Genomic DNA, 19773 nt, shown 5'->3' with positions numbered 1-19773 from the left:
AGAAAGTGCAGGTGTGCTCTTACTCCTCCTGCAAATTTAAAGAATGCGTTCAGCAAGGAAATGCAGACACAGGGTTGACCTCGCAGCAAGATTTTTAGCTCATCACATCAAAAAGCAGGACAGGAATAACAAGAGGTATCCATTTGCTATTACCGCAAATGCACTGGCAGAAAAGGGACGAGTGAAAGCCAAGTTGCCGCTAATTAATTTGCATTAATTTGGAGGACTGAAATAGATCTCGTTATTTCTTTACCAGTACGAGAGATAAGGACATAAAACGTTCTTCTATTTGTTCATAAGCAGTAAGCTTTAAAGAGCCTTGTCACCCCTCTCCGTGAAAGCTGTCTCGGATACCCCACCTCTGCTACATGCACGGTGATGCAGCCCATGATTTGGATCAGAAACCTGAGATTTCGCTGACTTTTCAGGAAAGTGATACGCACTGCTCGTGTCATTTTGAAGGGCCTGTGCACTTCCAACAGTGCTGCCCTGACCTTCCCTAACAAAACTGACCAAGTTTTCCATGCTTGGATTCAGCCTGAAAGTCACTTCCAACAGAAAATACTTCTAGCCAGCTTAGCATTACTGCTATCTGTACCCCAACTGCAAGCACAAAGCGGGATCAGAAGCCTCACACCCATTTAAGGGCACTGACATCTTTAAGCTGCTAGCATTTGGCATCTGACACGCACGGAAAACCATTCGCTGTTTGATTATTCTAATTGACTTCAGCAGAAACAGCCGCTGACACAAGTCCCATCAATTTGCCACTTTCCCCGATCCTTTCCAATAAAGTCTGCAGAGAAACTCCTCCTGGACGTGACTAACAGCAGCATCATTAACCCTAGCTTTCAAAGGGTAGCTGGGTTTGACAAGCCACAAGTTTTAAAAGAGTGATGGCTGGGGATTTTTCTTGCCTAGTTAAACACATTCCTCTGGAACAGAGGTGCTTTTTTCTGTTCTGTTTTAAATGTAGTTAAACGTTAAGACCAACTTAGCTTCAGTAACAAGGATCTGAAGTCTCAGACATGAGCAAAACGCACCGAGCAGCCTGATTCAGACAGCACCTGCAGATCTCAGAGCCTGGGACGTGGACTGCCCTTATCCTTACAGCTTCTGCTGCATGTGCCCACCTCTCCCAATACTTTGCCAACTGTTCATTCAGATATCGTACATTTGATCAGCTTACACAAATAATCACGTTGTGAAATAGTCAGTCCCTTCTTCAGCCTAAGGACAACCTGTCTGCCTCCAGCACCATTTATTAGGTAGGAGAAATCACATCCCTCCCAAATGAGATCGTGCTTTCTCCAAGTACATAATTCAATTTTGGTATTTCCATTTCCAGTTAACTATGGCAATTTAAAAAGTCATTCTGGAACCTTTTATAAACCATGCAGAGTGCAGCCAACTTTTTTTTTTTTTGTAAGCTGAATGAAATCCACCAGCTACGCCTTGCTGTGGCAAATGCCCTCAGCAGCACCAGGGGAGACCCAACTTTTTCCAGTCCCTGAGATAGCCCTGATCCTTGAAACTCACTGCAACACTCCAGCTAGCACATGAGTTCCTCTTTTTGCAGTAACCACCATCACAAAAATTAAGACTCAGAAGTTGTCTGACAAGGAGAGGTCACACTGGTGGAGTAAGGGGGGTGGGGGACCTAAAGAAGTTCTTTTGCACAAAGCATCATCCTTCCTGGCCCCTCTGAGAACAGGAAATCTTGTGAAAAAAAAGCAAATACCTCACTTGAAGCTTCTCTGAGGGCTTCCTACCTTTGTTACCTGAAAAACAGAAAGTGCGGGTATTGTGTGGTAAAATAAAACATATAAGCATTATAATTATCTGTCCAGAGTGTCTCACAGAGCATATGGTGTGGAAATGAAACTGCCTTACAACTATGACCTTTGCTATGTCATGAGATCAACAGAAGGAAGCGCTAAAATGTTCAAAAATACATTCAGTGTGGGATCACACAACTGAAGCACATCCATCATCAGGGTAATGTAATGACACTAGGAAATGAGCTAACTGAATTTAAGATTGAAGTCTCATTTTTTTGAAGTGCATCTGTTTGGCTCACATCAACCTGAACCTCATCATCTAGCTGGTTTTCATCTCAGATATTATACATGTAAAAGATGCAAGAATATAAATCAAAACAGCTTCTTCGACAGGCGCTCACGGAAAACATGCCTGTGATTTTCTTTTCACAGCCCTGCTGAATAATCTGGATCCCAGCAGGTCCTAGCTGCAGCTCTCTGTGTGAGTGGGCAGTGGATAAGATCTCACTTCAGGCTGACCTTTGTTTGTCAGGTTTAGTTGTTTCCTGGGGTATCTGGGGGGAAAGTGTCACTAGGACAAGTTAACACAGCTGCTTTTACACCCAAGTGGATGACAGACACTGGAGCAAGCCAAGTATGTCCCCAAGGACAGCAGGCTCCTGCAGGGAATCACAGGACCGTAGGGGTTGGAAGGGACCTCTAGAGATCACCGAGTCCAACCCCCTGCCAAAGCAGCTCCCAGCCCAGGTTGCACAGGTAGGCGTCCAGGTGGGTCCTGAACGTCTCCAGAGAAGGAGACTCCACCACCTCTGTGTGCAGCTCCAGTGCTCCATCACTGCACTGGGAAGAAGTTCCCATGCACATTTATGCAGAACTTCCTATGCTTCAGTTTGTGGCCGTTTCCCCTTGTCCTATTGCCACACACTGCTGAGAAGAGTTCAGCCTCGTCCCTTTGCCTCCCGCTCCTTAGATATTTATAGATGTGGATCAGATCCCCTCTGAGACTTCTTTTCTCAAGGCTGAACAGCCCCAGGTCTCTCAGCCTTTCCTCATAAGGAGGGTGTTCCAATCCCTTTATCATCTTTGTAGCCCTCCCCTGGACTCCTTCTAGGAGATCCCTGTCTTTTTTGTTCTGAGGAGCCCAGAACTGGACACAGTACTCCAGGTGAGGCCTCACCAGGGCAGAGTAGATTGGGAGGATCACCTCCCTCGACCTGCTGGCCACACTTCTTAATGCACCCCAGGATCCCATTGGCCTTCTTGGCCACCAGGGCACACTGCTCATGGCCAACCTGTCATCTACCAGGACACCCTAGTCCCTCTCCTCAGAGCTCCTTTCCAGCAGCTCATCCCCCAACCTGTATCAGTGCATGTGGTTATTCCTCCCTAGGTGCAAAATTCCATACTTGCTCTTGTTAAACCACATCTGGTTCCTCTCTGCCCAACTCTCCAGCTTGTCCAGGTCTCACTGAATGGCAGCACAGCATCCAGCGTGTCAGCCATTCCTCCCAGCTTTGTATCACCAGCAAACTTGCTGAGGGTGGACTCTATCCTCTCATCAAGGTCATTGATGAAGATGCTGAACAGGACTGAACCCAGCACCGACTCCTGAGGAGCACTGCTGAGTGAAGGCCTCCAACTGGACTCTGTGCCAACAATCACAACCCTCTGAGCTCTGCCAGTCAGCCAGTTCTCAACCCACCTCACCATCCACTCATCTATTCCACACCTCCTCAACTTAGTTTAAGGATGCTGTGGGAGACCTTGTTGAAATCAAGGTAGATTACACCCACTGCTCTCCCCCCATCCACCCAGCCAGTATTGACATCATAGAATGCCACCAGGTTGCTTAAGCATGACCTCCCTCTGGTGAGCCCATGCTGACTACTCCTGATAACATGGGAAACAAGGACAGCAAACTCTAGGTGGGCTCATCGTGAAGCCAGCCAGCTACAGACCAACAAGCTGAGCACCTCTCTAGGGATTCCCAGCAAAGCTCGAAAGTGATGTCACTTCAGACTTCACTTCAGACATCACTAGTTCAATTTTAAGGTGGATGATACAGGCAGAAGGCAAATCAAGTGGGAGCAAGATACTGGGCAGCTTCAGTCCTACCAGTTCTGTGGGAAAACATCCTCAGGAGCACTGGGGAGAGGAAAACCAGGCAAAGGCCCGGACACAAAGAAGCTTTCAAAATGAATATAAGGTCTTTGTTTTCATACATACTAAAAAAATTCTGAAGTACTTCCGCTCAAATCACCCAATCTGATGACTGCTTTGTACATCAAGCCACTGTCTCCCAAGTGCTGATCTGGTTACTGACTTCACCAAACTACACATTCTGCTACATCATTTTCCTTGTGCTTTCAGTTCTCTTACCTCTCTGAGGTTATGTAGGTTCATTAGCACTGCACCACATCCTGAGCAAACTGAAGCACCAGTATGAGCCAACAGGAAGAACCAAGATGTTAATTACTCAAGCCACCAAGTTATGGCACTAGGATGAATAAAGTATGAATGAGTAGAAATGTACAACTGAAAAGGTTAGCTAGCTTTGCAAGGGAGTACGTAAAAGTATCAAAAAAAAGGAAAAAATAAACACCATCTCTTCATGGGTTGAGTTGCTATGATTAGGAAGAGAGAACAAAAGGGAGCTTTCCAAGGGAAGAGCCAGTGTCGCTTTGAACAGTATTGCCCTGTGCCATACACCTTGTGTAGGAGTTGTATGTAAGAAAAAGAAGAAACCCCATCTGTCTGAATCGCCTGTACCTCGGCAGAGCTCTCTCCAACCAGCTGCAGGAGCATCTCTGGAACCAGTTTTCCCTCTATTTCCCTTTCCAAACAAACGCCAGCACCCTGATAGTACCTACCATCTCACTGGAGGCCCTGTGCTGTCTCCCTTGCCCTGCACAACCTCAGGGATATCCAGGCTCAGGCTGCAGAGTGGTTTCATGTGCAATGGCAGCAAACTGCTGGTGCCCCCCACCATCCTCCTCCTCAGCAGGTTGCTGGGCTGCGGAGGCAGGAATGAACGAGCTGTACATATTTCAGACACGCTGCTGGAAAGCTCGAACTGATGTGGTGCTGCCCACAAACACTGGATTCTTTATGCATTTTCTGCATGCATGTCGTAGGCAGCAGCAGAAATACTATACATATGGAGAAGTGGGAAAACTATTTCACTCGTGTGATGTAGAAGGGCTCTCGATGGCTGTCCAGCCAAATCTGGCTTGGCTCGGGGCAGGAGCACTTGCTTCGCGATTGGGGCAGTTCAGGAACACAGGTAAGTTTCTTCTCCATGGATAAATCACCTGCATTCAAGCTCAGCCACCGTATCTCGGTGAAGGATAAAGACGTTGGTGGTAACACGCTAATATTTGTCTACTCGCTTATCAGAAAGGAGCCTTATTACCAAGGCTAATTGAGGCAGAGATTAGATTGCACGTATGAAGGAACAGACAATAGAATCAGATATTCTTTGAATGCCAGTAAATAAGATAAATGCTGCAAATTTTCCCCTTAACAATGCCTCCAAAGAGCAATGAAAGGACACACCAGAGCAGACAGACAGACAGACCACCAGAACAACCTGAATGCACCCCAGTGATTTCCATGTCTCCAGTACTCACGTCTATTCTAACTTCCTCTTAGTGCTGCCAAGCCACGCACATTATTAGCGTGTCATGTTTCTTCTATTAAGAAGCTGCAGTGCTTTCTTTTATCCTCACCTCCTCGTGCAGATGTCCAAGCAGCTACAAGTAGGTCAAGCCTTAATACCGAGGTCTTAAAATTCTTCTGCTTGTAGGCAAAGAGCTGAAAATGGGTATTTTCCCCTTGAGACAAGACTACAGCCTGCTCTCAAGCACAGAGCTCCTATCCTTGCACAGGCAAGTGTATTAAATGTGAAGCCCTGGGACACGCTCAGCCTTCACCGCTTCCTGTCCAGAGCACGCGGCTGAATGCAGAGCAGGAAGGAGAAGCCTCAATGTGAGTTCCCAGGGCACAGAAAGCAGCCCTGCAACAACGGAGAACCCATATGGTGAAAACACCATGGTCTCCCTGACCCTGTGCCCAGTTCCCTAAAACAAGAAGGATTCTCAGCAGAGTTCATTCGGTTTTGCTTCCCGAAGCAAACAGCGAGAACCGCCCCAGTACCTCCAAATTAGTTAAAGAAGCCAATAAATCAAGAGAACAAAACCACTTCATTTTGGCTCATCTTCCACCAGAGCTCAGCACCCCCACTACAGCAACACAAAGGAGAGCAGAAGTTGCACATGGCACTGGTTCCAAACCGCTATCACACTCAACTGTGTCATCCCAGCCTGGAAAAGGAAGACGCTAATCCTCCTCAACACTTCATCGTATTTCATTTCATAGACATCACCTCACTCCTCTCGACCAGCAGCAACTACAAATAGCCCACAGGAAGCCACTAATTTCCTGAAAAGAGGGTTAACTCAGAATCATAGGAAACAGAGAAAACTGAAGCTGGCTATTGCATTTTGACAAAGCTAACCATGTCACAGGAGCAAAAAAGGTTGATCTGTCACAGTGCTGAGCCTGACCAGGAATTTGAAATCGTGCAAAATAAAACAAGACCCCACTTCATCCAAATCATTAGCACAGACCTAGCAAAGTACTGAGAAGTTATCTTCTCCAGCCCACATGCCAACTGAAAGGCACAGCGCATGCCTGGGTACAGTTCTGAAGTACAACTGCCTAAGGATTGCCCAAAAATCTCCATCAGGGGGAGAAACAGGTCTATTCTGGCTGCCAGATATTCTGACTTCTCACTCGACTCTGCTTCCAGGAAAGCACACGCTTCATCACTGCAGACCTTCAAACACCACCAAGTTTGTACTGCATTCTGTACTAACAGAGCAAAAATACCACTGTTTCAGAACTCAGCACTGCAGAAAAATCTCTCTTGCTTGCTCAGACTCTTATCAGCAGTTGTGCTGACAGATCAGAGGCACCTGGAAAAGAAGGTCAATGAAAAGAAGTTGCTCCTTGCAGAAAACAGACTGACATTAAAATGTGATGCTCCAATGACGTCAAGCAAAAAAGTTGGTTTTAAAATGTCCTAACTGTCCCCCAACAATGGAGCACAACACAGAGAGGCGATACACAGCGCAACACAGAAACAGCATCTGAAAAGATTATGAAAAAGTGATGCATACGCCTGTAATTATAATGGCAGCCCTCCAGAAGCCCAGGGATTGCAGAATACCAAAGCAGAACGAGCAGGTGATGCACAAACACACCCCTCCCAAGCAGCTCTGCGCTGTGGACTCTGTCACACAGAGGAATCAACCAAGATGTGGGAGAAGGAAATAAATGTGTGGGCAATGTGGCAGCAGCAGAGGAATCAGAACGATCCTGCAGTTAAAATGTCACTTGAAAAATAAAAATTGAGATGGCTAACCTAATAGAAACAGAAAAAAAAGTGTCTTGCTGATAAGAGCACAGATTGGGTTTTGGAGCTAAGATACCAGTTTACAGTGTCGGTGCTTAAAACCACATCTATTTGTCTGTTGGGTTCGTTTGTTGCTTTTTAACCCTTAGCACACAAAGTTGTGAAGATAAAGGCTTCTCCTCTTCATCCACGCTTGCAGAACTCCTGTCTCAAGCACTGACCTCAGCTGCTGGAGTAGCTTCCCTCTGATCACAGCAATCTTATCCCATCTCAACTTACCAGAAAGATGCAGCAAAATTGTTTGTTTGCACTGCTGGTTTTTTTTTTGTTGTTGTTTATAATGACTATATCATTATTTGCCTGCAACCTAATACATTCTTACCACATTAATTTTACATTTTTATCTGCACCTTTAAGGTTCTTCCTCTTGTATAACTTGAGATCACTATCAAGAGGGTGATTCCTCTGCCAGCTCAGGATTCCAATCTCCATTTCCAACCCATTAAGAAGAAAATAGCAGCCATTTTCATCATTTTCCAAGAGTCTCCCTTCACACATCCGGAGAAGTAGCCTCTAAACATTTATGCATCCTTTCCACACTCTCTCAATCTTTTCCCTTCTTTGCATGACACCTACAAACCAAAATCCCACAGTGAGGGCTGGAGGTCTGCCGAGACCCCACGCTAACCCACAGCTGCCTGCTGCTGCTTCACTGCCCGCCTGACAGCCCCTGTGGATGCATCTCAAAGGATGAAGCTGTTTGCAACAGGTACCATTTTTCTTCTGTAAGAGCCCTCAGGATGTAACTGACTCCAGCTGCATCTTTCTCTGGTGGCACCATGGTTAAGTTCCTCCTGGTGGAGCTGCTCACACTCTCGAGCCTCCTTGTTCAGGATAAATAAGCTTAAGAAAAAACATATTCTGTTTTGATGGTTCAAAGCAATCTTGGTTTTAACTGTAATGAGAGAGAAGCATCTTTATTTTTAGTTTGATCAGAAGAATGAAGGCAGGAATCTCTGCTGGCATCACAGTCCTGATGAGAGTGCATCTCTACCTGTACCTTCAGGAAAAAGCAATAAAAAAATACCACTTTTCACCTGACACACTAAGCTTGGAAACTGAACTAAAACCCTAAACATGAGCTCTACAAACGTAATAAATTAAAAGCAGAAAAGCCGTTCTGCTCTGTGATGTTCTCTCGGATCTCAGCAGTGCCCTTCCAATCCACCCCTAGGTGGGCAGGACACTCTGGACAAGATGTCCCTCGCTCACAGACGCCAGGAGAAACCCTTCTCCACCTGGAGACAAACAGCCAAGAGTTTATCAAGAATTTCCCTGAGAGACGGACTCATCCTGCGGCCTTCTGTACATGAAAGGTTCCAGGACAAGAAAAACAGCCCTCGCTCAAGGAAAAGTCCTGGTTAACTCTGGTTTGAAAGCACGGGCTGGTGCTTTGATGCTCTGCCAGCAGTCGCCTCCAGCAAGGAAGCCTGGGATGAGTCACAGCACCAGCAGAAGGAACTTGCCAATCTGGATTGAAAAGCAGGAACAGAACTTTGCATTTTCTCCCCGCTTTTCCTCCTTACTCTGCCATATCCATTCCTGCACAGTAATTCTGAGTAATTGCAAGCTTCAGAGCAGTGAAAGAAAAAGAGAAACACGCCGCAGAGGCGGGGAACGTCTCCCAATCAGCACTTTCTTTTTTTCCTAAAAGGAGAAAAACAGACATGAGCGTGTTAAAGATCCAAAGGGTTTTTACCAACTTGTATGAATTCCAGTCTGCATAGGAGTTTACTGCATTCCACACCTGTGGAACTACAAGCCAAAAGCTCGTAACTGCTTCTCTATCACCTCTTTAAATACTATTTCCCATGATCTGAGTTAGTTCATATATAAAACCAGAAAGAAGCTTCTAAATCCCAAAGATAACCTCTAGAAAAAGAAGCCTAGCCCCAGCCTGCTGTCAGAGCAGGGACAAAACACATCCCAGATTGATCCATTTTACATTTACAGAAAACATGTGGCTGAAAGTAGCCCTTTCTTACTGACATACTGCATCTTAGACTGAAAACCATCACACGACTCTTTTATCATGCCAAGTCCCTATTACTCATCAGTTGAGAGCAATGCATTTCCCTGCCCCATTCAAACCACTGTCCCAACCTACTGCAATTCAAAACCCTACTGAAGGAAAAGCACTACTAACATCTCTTCTGTCTCCTCAGCTCCACTCAGCAATGCTGGTAACAGAACTACTAATCCAACACGTTGCCTCCTTACAAACTCAACCAAAACTGCAAAACATCATCTGCTATAGCTGCTGACATGACTCCAGAAGAGCATTTGAAATCTCACTCCATGTGTCTTTATTGTTTTATCTATCCAGCTCAACTAGTAATTTAAAGGAAACTGTGCTGGATGCTCTAATTGACCCTGTTCCCTTCCTTCCCCAGACTGTCTCTATAATTAGCCCTTTTCCAGCTCAGCCTAGCAAACAGCAGCAAGACCTCGTGCAGCCGCACCCTGCAGACCACAGCAACTGGCTCACAATGTTTGCCCAAATCAGCATGCATACTAGCTTCTTTGGGACAAAAGAGTGAAAAAGACAAAAAATAGTAAGAGCAAATGCATCTCCATCATTTTCCAGCGTGAACTGAGGTAAGCAACCCAAAGGAAAACTTCAGCTGCAATGGGCATCCCTTGTTAATAATGCTGAGCGAAAGGCACACAGTATCCACTCACCTCTAAGTAATACCCAGTCACACAACCAGCACTGAACTTGTGTATACCTGAACATACGTAAAGTGCAGAGAATAACGCAGATATGTTTCGAGCAAAGCACTAGGAGGACCAACACGTTATTTGCTTGAGGAACTGGAAGGCACATAGAGAATGAGGAAGGAAAATAAAACAGGAAAAAAATAGTCTTATCAACAACCACGGAGCATTTACTCCCCCCATCGTACATAAAATGTTCAGGTATTTTGGAGCAGACAGCCCTGGGTGCACCACAGAGCTTCCTCAGCTTTCTGCTCCCACCTTCCCATTGGACCCTGCTGGTGGAACCCTTTTGCCATCGTTCTGCACCGTCTCAGAGCTTTCTGAAGATGAATTAGCATTGCTGAATACTTGCTGTCTAATGGCAGCTGAGACTGAAATTCTCCTCTTTGAATTCATCAGCACATAAGCTAATTATTCTAGCATTTCAGAGCTACAGCACACCAATATGCATGCTTCTGTGATTGCACACAGCTCTCGCATACTCCAGAATGAGGTTTTTAGCTCCGTGAAACATGAAGGTTACACAAAGTGGAATCTTAAAAGACCACCAGTGGAAAATGCCCCACACTGCCCAGACTCAGGCTCACGAAAACCTTTATAATTACATGTCACAGCTCCATTTTCACACAGGGTGAGAGCCGTAACCCAGCTCCTTTTCTCTCTGATCATACGAGACATGCTTTTAAGCAAGGATTAATTCCATCTCAAGTGGGAAGTTTCTCACCTTTGTCTCTCTCCTGCTTCAGGATTCTCCATGCCTGTAACTTTGCAGTCTAGGTCCACAAATCTGCCCATCTCATCTCTTACCCCAAAAAGGCCCAAAACAGCCTTGGTTATGAACAAACTCAGGGGATGAGCAAGGATGGAGAGACAAGGGGATGGTGGGACAAGGACAAGACAAGAAGAAAACTCTTCCTTAGTTGAAAATATATGCTCAACCCCATCTTAAAATCAACTCCAGCACCCCCATACAGCTGAAATTAACATTTTAGGATGGAAACACTGGTACAACTTTAGCACAGTGGTCACTCCGCTCGCTCATCCCACAGCATTCTGTTGGGCACTTCGCATCTCCAGATGCCGAGAAGCTCAAGGGCTCAGAGAAAAGGTCACATAAAGATGTAGAAAAGCAAATACTGCAAGCAGGAATTTTGACATTTAGAAAACTAAATGACATCTGACAGAGCGTCACTGCTACCAGCAGGATCTAAACCTGTAATGATCCTTCACCTTAGAACATTGTTCACGTTTTTTGAATACTTGTCCCTTCCACCCCCCTAAACAGCATACCTGAAAGAGAAGCACAGAGCCTAATGCTCCCAGAAAACCTAACCAGAAGAGAAAGTTGTTCCAGACCAAAAGCCTCCAAAAGCTTTTTGAATCCCTTGTCATGTAGATTCAACTCATAAAGCACACAGAAACACTGCACCCAGAACGCTTTAAATCCATGTCTACGTGTTGAGTTTTAATTTCAAAAGCCCCTTTTTTCTTTGAATGAAGAGGCACTCATTCAAGCATTTCATTTTTACTAGAAATAAACATAATGCAAGAGACAAGATTGCAGTCTTCCCACCAAGCATCAGACATGGAGCTACTTTTGAGGTTTAGATGAGTTTTCCATGTGTAATTTAAAGTCGTCCATACTCAGCACCAGCGAGCTCCCATCAGTGCTCATCACACAACAGCAGCTGCACAAAACTTCTCCCTCAGCCTTAATGCCAACTTCCACAGACTCCTGGACAAACCAAACACAAAAGCAGAGTGAGGACTTACATTCAAGGAGGGCAGCAGCACTGAAGAGTAGCAAAGCAGAAGAGGAAACCTTAACAAAGTACAAAAATCCCAAAAGCCAACCAGCTCTGCAACAGATGATGCTCTTCTTTCCCTGCTCCAGTTTTCAGATCATCTTTCTTTTCATTAGTTACATAAAATGATGAATTCTTAGCACTACAAGGAGGTATGCTCTCCATTGGTCTTTTTTTTTTGTCTTTCACTCCCCTGTCCTTCGTCCATTCACTGGAGGTGTTCTGTTTATTTCCCCTCGTGTTTATATAGCATTGTTCATGGCAGCTGAATAGTGACCGCTCAGGAGAGGTATTTAAATGAAAGAAATGGTGGGAGAGGGATAGGAACAGAACGTGAGCTCATATACATACAGCGAATCTGAGCTCAGAAACAGTACTTTCAAAAGCAAGCTTTTCATTCCCATTTTGTAATTAAAAAGGGATTTGAGCATGAAACAACACATGTAAATCCACAGCACTTCTACAGAGTAGCAGGAGTAAGCAATGGGCAATCGCTGCAAGTAATCCTACTTGGTAATTTATTGCCTACAGGTACAATTACAGTCCTGCAAGAAGAAATAATACTGCTGAAGGTTAATAAATTCCTTAACCAAATCACTGCGTGCAGCAGTGAGCTCAGAGATGTGTTTGGAGAAGCACCACCATCAGCCTTCAGACAGGCCCCGCGTCGCAAGGAATGTCTCCAGTTGAATGAGACAAGGGTAATGCAGCCAGCACAAAAAAAGTTATTGTGGGTTCAGAAAATCCTACCTACCGACTCCTCAAGTAGCTTTTGGATAGTGTTTGTGATTTAGTCAGAATCTTAAGATTCTGCACCAGCATTAAGCTCCCAGCGAGCATTACTTTCAGCTGGCAAGGAAACCCTGCGCTCCTCAACAGATGACAAACTGGCCTCAACCTGACTATTCCCAGCATTTCTGGCTCTGCCTGCACTGCTGTGCTGAGTCCAGATACAGAAGGCCCATACAGAACAAACCCTTTTTTCAGGGGTTTATCTGCGGCAAGTAAACGTGACCTGACCTCTGCTCTGAGCCGCCTTGCTATCTCCAAGCGTACCTCCAAGGCACGGGGAAGCGTCTCTGGGTGAGGTGACCAGAGGCGATGGCCGAGGTGAACCAGTCTGCTCCCCTGACATGAAATGCAAGTGTGTGCCTGTAGGGATTATCGGCGCAACAGTCTCCACATGAAACACGGCAGGAAGAGCACGTCACGCGTGCCCTTGTTGCTCACTGCCATGTTTCACCTCACACAAGATGGCCCAAATCCAGAGCCAGCTGCCTCTCTGCTGCATCCTCCTCAGCAAGCCCTGAGCCAGCACTATCTTTATTCCCTGATGAAAAGAAACAGAATAACAATGGTCCTGCTTTTAAATGACGTCTGCCGAAATCCCTCTTCAAACAGGAGCTCTCCTCACCACCAGCAGTGGTAACAGAACCAGTGTAACTGCCCTTCCTCGCTGACTGCTGCACAAACTGGGGCTGAGCGCAGCCTTAAACACACATGCACAGCTCTTCATTCATCCAAGGAGACCCCCAAAAGGATTTATTTACAAACAGAACCTCGCATTTCCAACAGCACTAATTCTGTAAGCCTTAAAAGTTGCTTCATGGCATTTTAATCAAGCACTACATTTCCAATATCTACTGAGCACTACGGTTGTTTGGGTTTTTCTGCACCTAATGGGACAGCATTCCACAACAATTATATCATTTAGCAATTCCTTCCAGGGGAGGTTGTTGTCCTACACACCCAAGAAGCACAAACCAACGTAACCGTTCCTTACCTCAGACAAGTCTTGCAAAACTAAAAATGTCACACTTACTCAGGATTGTGTTCCAGTGTACGTACTCACGAAAAAACAGCAGGCTTACGGAAGTCATCTAAAGTAAATATTTTAAGTTAACTGTTTTAAGTTCATCACTCAAAACAAAACCAACATGTAGACACGGAATACAATAAAAGAATTCTTGGCCAGCTATCAAAAGCATTCATAACGTGGGTTGGCGTGGTGGGTTTTTTTCCCCTGCAAGAATTTGTCAAAGATGGATTAGAAACTCCGCTTCCATCAGCACTTAATCACCACTGGTTGACACACAGTACCTGGGACCACGCTCCTTTCTGAAGGTAATTCAGCACAACCAATGGAAGATAGCCCTGATAATTTTGATGAGAAGCCAGCCTGGAGGCTGTCAGATCACCTGCCTATGACAGATGTAAGCATGGACTGCAAACTGGCACTCAGAGAAGGAGCAACTCTGCCGTGTGCCCAAGGTCACTTTGCAGGGCACCAGATGTGATTCAAGGTGAGAGATCAGCAAAGAAGATTCATAACTGACAGAGAAGCCCATAGATATTTTTCTTTGTTGTTGTTGCTTTCTTTAACGATGAGTACAAGCCTTCTCATCTTGCTGCTCTCGCCCCATTTCACGTCAAAGGCTTTGCTCAGGCTGCTGGTCACAAAAGCAGAACGAAAACCAGAAAATGCAAGCGCACGAGTTCCCACTAATCCCCTTGCAGCCCACCACGGTGGCACGTGAGCCAGCAGCAGTGCCCCGCCGCCACCGCACGCCCTGTCCTGAAGCCCACCATGCTTCATCAAAAGGGCCCAGCCTGATGATTAACAACAGTCTTCAGCAGGGAACGAAAGGAACCTAGGGAACTTGGAGCCAATTCTCACCCTGAGGCTTTTCCCCCTTAGCAGAAGATGGGCTTGGCATAAGACCCAGCCTCATCTATGACAAAGCTGAAATGCTTCACAGAGCCCTTACAATACCCTAAAAGCAAGAGACACCACCAGGCTGCTGAGCCAGTCACTACCAGAGAGCTGATCCAGCTGAGAGCGATCTCCCTCCCCTCGGCCATTAACTGCAGCCAGCTCCGATTTGCTTTCAGCAGAAGCTGGCAGCTGGATCGGCTTAATGGCATCGGGACAGCATGGTGCCAGCATCACGTACCTGCACGCACCGAGTGGAACGGTGTGCTCTCATTGAAGCCTCCTGACCAAGGTCAGGGGTCGGGGATAATCCTGCTCTCCTTGGACACTTTGCCCGGCTCACAGGAGCCCAGAGGCTCATTTCCCCTCCCACTGCCACCTGCAATGTTGAGGATAACCAACGCAAACCAGCAACTGCACGAGCAGGATCCTGGAGCAGTGGCTTCACTTTACAGTGAAGAAATCTTTAAGATCTTTAATCTTTACAGGGAAAAAATCTTTAAGAAACAACAATACACATCTGGGCAGCACTGTTCTCACTCACCTGGAACAGCTTTCCATAGGTACCTGCTACATGATTCCTCCCCACAGACAGCTAACAGAGCTGGCGTTTTAAGACAGCCATCGGTTCAGTGCTGAATACTGCTCTCTGCTAGGAGACGTTCCCTTTTGGAACATTTTCTGGGGATGTGCGGCTTGCTGAGCTTACTTTTAGCTATGTAACTTCCCAGATACACAGGTCAAAGCACTCACTGCAGTCACACAAGCAAGAAACGTAACACTGCGATGCTTGACCTGCCAAACGCAGCAGCAAGACCATAGTGAGTCCAGCAGAGAAAAAGAAGCCCACTGCATTTCCCTTTTCATCTTCTGCATCATCTGCCAAGAGTCTCACAGTTTACGCAGGCTAAGTCCTGGACACCTGTGCTTTCAAACACCTACCCAAACCTACAGACGAATGTTACGAGAAGCCAAACAGACATCCACAATCATAACCCCAATGGTGAGACGGCCACAACACTCTGTGTTCCACCTCACCGTGATCCCAGCCGCCCAACCTGAGAGCGCAGCACTGCGTTTGCAAACGCCAACACGTAGCAGGAAGCCCAAGCTGCTGCTCCTCGGAGCGAGGAGCCTTCCAGACACAGGCAAAAATCTCTCATTATCCTGCTCTTGCCTGAAGGAATGCTCGGGAAAGTATCAAATTTGCAAACTTTAAGCCACGTTTACTTTCAGAAAACAGAGAAATCCCGTTCGGTTAAGAAGAAGTTAGGCAAATGTAGGCATGCAGCCTGAGAAAATCGGGCAGCTCTTTTTAACCCCTGCAACAAGAGCTCCCAACGCTGAGCCCTGTGCACAGAACAGCCCCTGCCCCACCAGCTGCCGTCAGCCTCGCAGTGGGCAGTGCCCAGCTTCCTGCTGCAGCCAGCAGCCCTCCTGCAGCTCTCAGTTCATGGCAGTGCTGCTTGAGGGCTTTACAGGCAGGAGTTGCGATTCTGTGTTATTTATAAAAGAGTTGGGAGCAGGAATCTACAAATCCAGTCAGACCAGCTAGGACGCTTCAGCAGCAAGGCTCGACAATGCTGCTCTCCCCCTGATAAATGCACATTTAAAGGAATTGCACCCAATGGTCTGAACAAGAACTAGACCTTAGCAGAAATCATCCTCCTGACCAGATGCATGCTTTTTGCTGCACCCGCTGTGAAAACGCCACTCCAAACCCAAAAGATGGCTTTTGGATTGCACTCACTCCAAAATGAATGTTTTTGCTAAGGTCCAACAGCTAAAACTTCAGGAAGACGAGTTCTCAGAGCTGCAAGGGCTGACCCTGCTCCTCATCCACCCTGCTTCCAGCCATCCCACCAATGCGGAGCCAGGCAGTGGGAGCTGCATGGGGATGAGGAGTGGTGCTTCCCTGTGCTCACAGCACTCCCCCTGTTGACTTGTGGGTGAGTTGGAGGATCCCTACAGGGATCCCGGGGAGCTGGAGACCATCCCTGGGGAAATCAAGCAGTAAGCAGGCAATCTGGAGCTCTGGTGCAGCCGCACCTCGAAATGGGCAGCGCTGAGGCTGCGCAGGTAACCCTCGGTTTCATGTTTCCCAGGCACCTGACCTTGCACACTTAACATTCTCAGGTTTTCTTGTGAACAGGATGAACGCACACCAAAATGGCCACGACAACGATAATTCAGGAATATGACATTCAGGTGTGTGGCAGAACATGCGAGATGGAAGCTCGGGTTCAGCGTGAGAGGCGGCAGCTGAGGCTCCCCCAGATCCACACAGAGCACAGTTGCAGTGCCTGAGCAAGGGTTGTGAATCCAGCACACCATCCTCGCCGCTACACCACGAGCATCACGCTGTCACTGACGGACCAGGGGACAAAAGCCATGTGTCACGCTGCTCAGTTCTGACAGTCCCTGCACCAAAAGCCTCACAGGCGGTCAGAGAAAGCGAGGCGAGGCTGTGCCATCACCGCTGTGGGACGCGGCTCCCACCGCCCGCTCCGTGCTGTTAGCTCCCTGCCAGCACACGGAGCTGCCGACACCTGCGAAGCACAGCGTTGGGCAGGGACAGCGGGGATCGCCGGTGGGAGGGAGAGATCCTCCTGGATTTCGGAAAATTCCAGAAACAGACAGTGCCCGGAGCACCTCCAGAAAGTGTGTGTGTGTGGGGGGGGGGGGTGATACACAAGGGGATGGGGCGAACAGCGGTGGAAAGGGTGCAGGGGTGGGTACAGAGGTGAAGGGCTGCTTAGAAACGTAAGGATGAAGGGGAGGGGGGGGTGCAGAGGTGGAGGGCTGCTTATAGACGTAAGGGTGAAGGGGGGGGGGGGGCTGCAGAAGGTATAAGGGGGGAAATATAAACATGGTGGGAATACAGAGGGCTGAAGAAAGGAGGCACAGGGTCGATTAAAGAAGGGATAGGGCTGAATACAGACACGGGGACGAGGGCAGAGGGCCGCGGATGGACGCGCGGTGCAGACGCAGGGACGCAGCGCGGGGCGCCTCGGACCGAGCGGGGCCGCGGAGCGATGGTGTTCGGAGCGGGGCCGCCGCCCGCCGCGTCGCGGCCGTTCCCCGGGGCGGGCTCTGCGGCGGACACGGAGCGCCTCGCCCCGCTCCCGGCGCGGATGGCGGCTGTCAGCCCGCGGGGACCGCTCGCAACAAAGGCCCCGCCGCGCAGGGGCTGAGCGGTACTGAGGGGTACTGCGGTGCTCCCCCCCTCACCTTTCCTCCCCACCCTACCCCACCCCACCCCCCCGTCCTCAGCGCCCACCGCTCGGTGCTCACCTGGTCCCGGGGCGCGCGCCGCGGGCGGGATCGGGCAGCTGGGCGGGGGGTGTGAGGGGGGGGGGGGGGGCGGCGGCTCGCGCTGCCCGCCCGCTGCCCGCGCGCCGCTCTCAGGCGCGCGCCGCCACGGGGAGGGAGGGGGGAGCACGAAGAGGAGGAGGAGGAGAAGAAGGAGGAGGAGGAGGAGAAGAAGGAGGAGGAGGAGGAGCCGGCCCCGCCCCGCCCCGCCCCGCCCGACTCGTGTTACGACACCGCGCCGCGCTGTTTTACGGCGGCGATCGGCAACCGGGTGATGAGGCGGCAGGTAAGGAGCGGCGCGCTGAGGGGGCTCGGGGCGGCGGGAGTGGGGCTATGAGGGCACTGCGGAGCTTCTCACGGTCTTGTGCAGCCGTGAGGGCACTGCCTGGCCTGTCCTCCTCCGTCCCGTCCCGTCCCGTCCCGTCGATGGGACCGAAGGCGGCGGCGCGAAGCTCCCCGCGCTGTACCCTTTCCCTGGGCGCTGCGGTCACGTGACTTGGCGCTGGGGCGGAGGAGCGCGCCGCGCCGCGCCCTCCCCGTTACACGGATCGCCCCATCCTAGCGGGAGATGCGTTTTTATATTAAAAATTCCTGAGCAGGAATTGCGCTGGGATCGTCCGCAGCGCAGGTGAGGTTTGCGGCCGTAAAGCGCTCATCAGAGCTCGGTGCTGCCCCCTGAGCCCGGCTCGGGCCGTGGCACGCCGTGCCTCCCAGCCCCGCCGGCGCTGCCCACGAGGACTCTTCAATTACTTCTCTGGGAAGCTCGGTCTGCTGCTCGCTGCCTGCTGAGGAGGATCGTGGGGCGCACGTGGTGTGGTGTCCTGACAAAGCTGTAGTCTTGTTGAGTCGTTCCTCTTTCTACCCTTTCTGTTTTCCAGCTTTCAAAGTTCCCTGGAGTGCCGTGGCCCCACCAAGTGCAGGATGGACCCTGTTGTTCTCAGTTACATGGACAGCTTGCTGAGGCAATCTGACGTTGCCCTGCTGGATCCTCCAAACTGGCTCAACGATCACATCATTGGATTTGCCTTCGAGTACTTTGCCAGTGACCAATTCCAAGAATTTAGCGACCAGATTTGCTTTATCAGCCCTGAAGTGGCTCAGTTCATCAAATGTGCCCTTAGTCAGGAAGAAATAGCCATATTCCTTCAGCCTCTGGACTTGCTCCACAAGAAGCTGGTGTTCCTGCCCATCAATGATAACTCCAGCCAGGTGGCAGGGGGCACCCACTGGAGCTTACTGGTTTACTTCAGGGACAAAAAGTGCTTTGCTCATTACGATTCCCACAGTAAGTGCAACTCTGTCCATGCCAAGCAAGTGGCAGGGAAACTGGAGGCCTTCCTGGGGAAAAGAGGGGGTAAAGCAACCTTCATGGAAGAGAAGGCACCTGCTCAGCAGAACAGCTATGACTGTGGGATGTATGTGATCTGCAATGCTGAGGCTCTGTGCCAGGGGTACTTCAGGGGACAGCAGGAGCCTCTGCTACAGCTCCTCACCCCTTCATACATCACACAGAAGAGAAATGAATGGAAAGCACTCATTACCAAGCTCTCACAGAAGTGATCTGGCTGCTCCTTTGTCACCACTCCCAGTGCCTGAGGAAGGTGCCCACACTCAGGATTTTTCCCCTCGAGAAGAATGTAACCCCTTCACAGCACGGTCACAACCTGCGGTGCCCTCCTCCCAAAGCCTTAGTCTCCTCTGGAAGTCACCAGCCTTTCAGATTCCCACCAGTGAAGCCACTTGGCTTTCAAAGAAATTCCCTATCCATGGTGATTTTTACGCTCGCTGCTGTGGGGAAAATGAGGTGCTAAAGACACTTTTCCACCTCTACCCACCAAGCAACATACCCTCATCAGGTGGATTTAATTAGCTGGTGGCATTGTTGCTCCAGCCAGGTTTAAAAACAAAAAACAAGTACAAAATGTTTTATCACAGATAGCCCTCATCTGCACCTCCAGCTCTGGG

General features: G+C 48.8%; 2 protein-coding genes across 5 annotated transcripts in view; one reads left to right on the top strand and one right to left on the bottom strand.

The window, feature by feature from the left end:
* MYO9A (myosin IXA) overlaps positions 1-17826 on the bottom strand; it is a 161961-nt gene extending 144135 nt beyond the window's left edge. For all 4 annotated transcript variants that reach the window (XM_065733665.1, XM_065733666.1, XM_065733667.1 and 1 more), the window contains exon 1: positions 17791-17826. The gene's annotated coding sequence lies outside the window, so the exon portion shown is untranslated. The remainder of the gene's footprint in view (positions 1-17790) is intronic.
* Positions 17827-18070: 244 nt separating this feature from the next.
* SENP8 (SUMO peptidase family member, NEDD8 specific) lies at positions 18071-19773 on the top strand. Its single transcript, XM_065733664.1, has 2 exons — positions 18071-18094; positions 18687-19773. Exon 2 carries the CDS (start codon positions 18730-18732, stop codon positions 19366-19368), a length of 639 nt encoding a protein of 212 aa, XP_065589736.1. The 5' UTR covers positions 18071-18094; positions 18687-18729; the 3' UTR covers positions 19369-19773.

This window comes from Cyrtonyx montezumae, unplaced genomic scaffold (assembly GCF_038088225.1).
Source record: "Cyrtonyx montezumae isolate F1298 unplaced genomic scaffold, pur_monq_1.0 scaffold_17, whole genome shotgun sequence".
Classification (NCBI taxonomy): Eukaryota; Metazoa; Chordata; class Aves; order Galliformes; family Odontophoridae; genus Cyrtonyx; species Cyrtonyx montezumae.
This window is presented reverse-complemented; position numbering and strand designations above follow the sequence as displayed.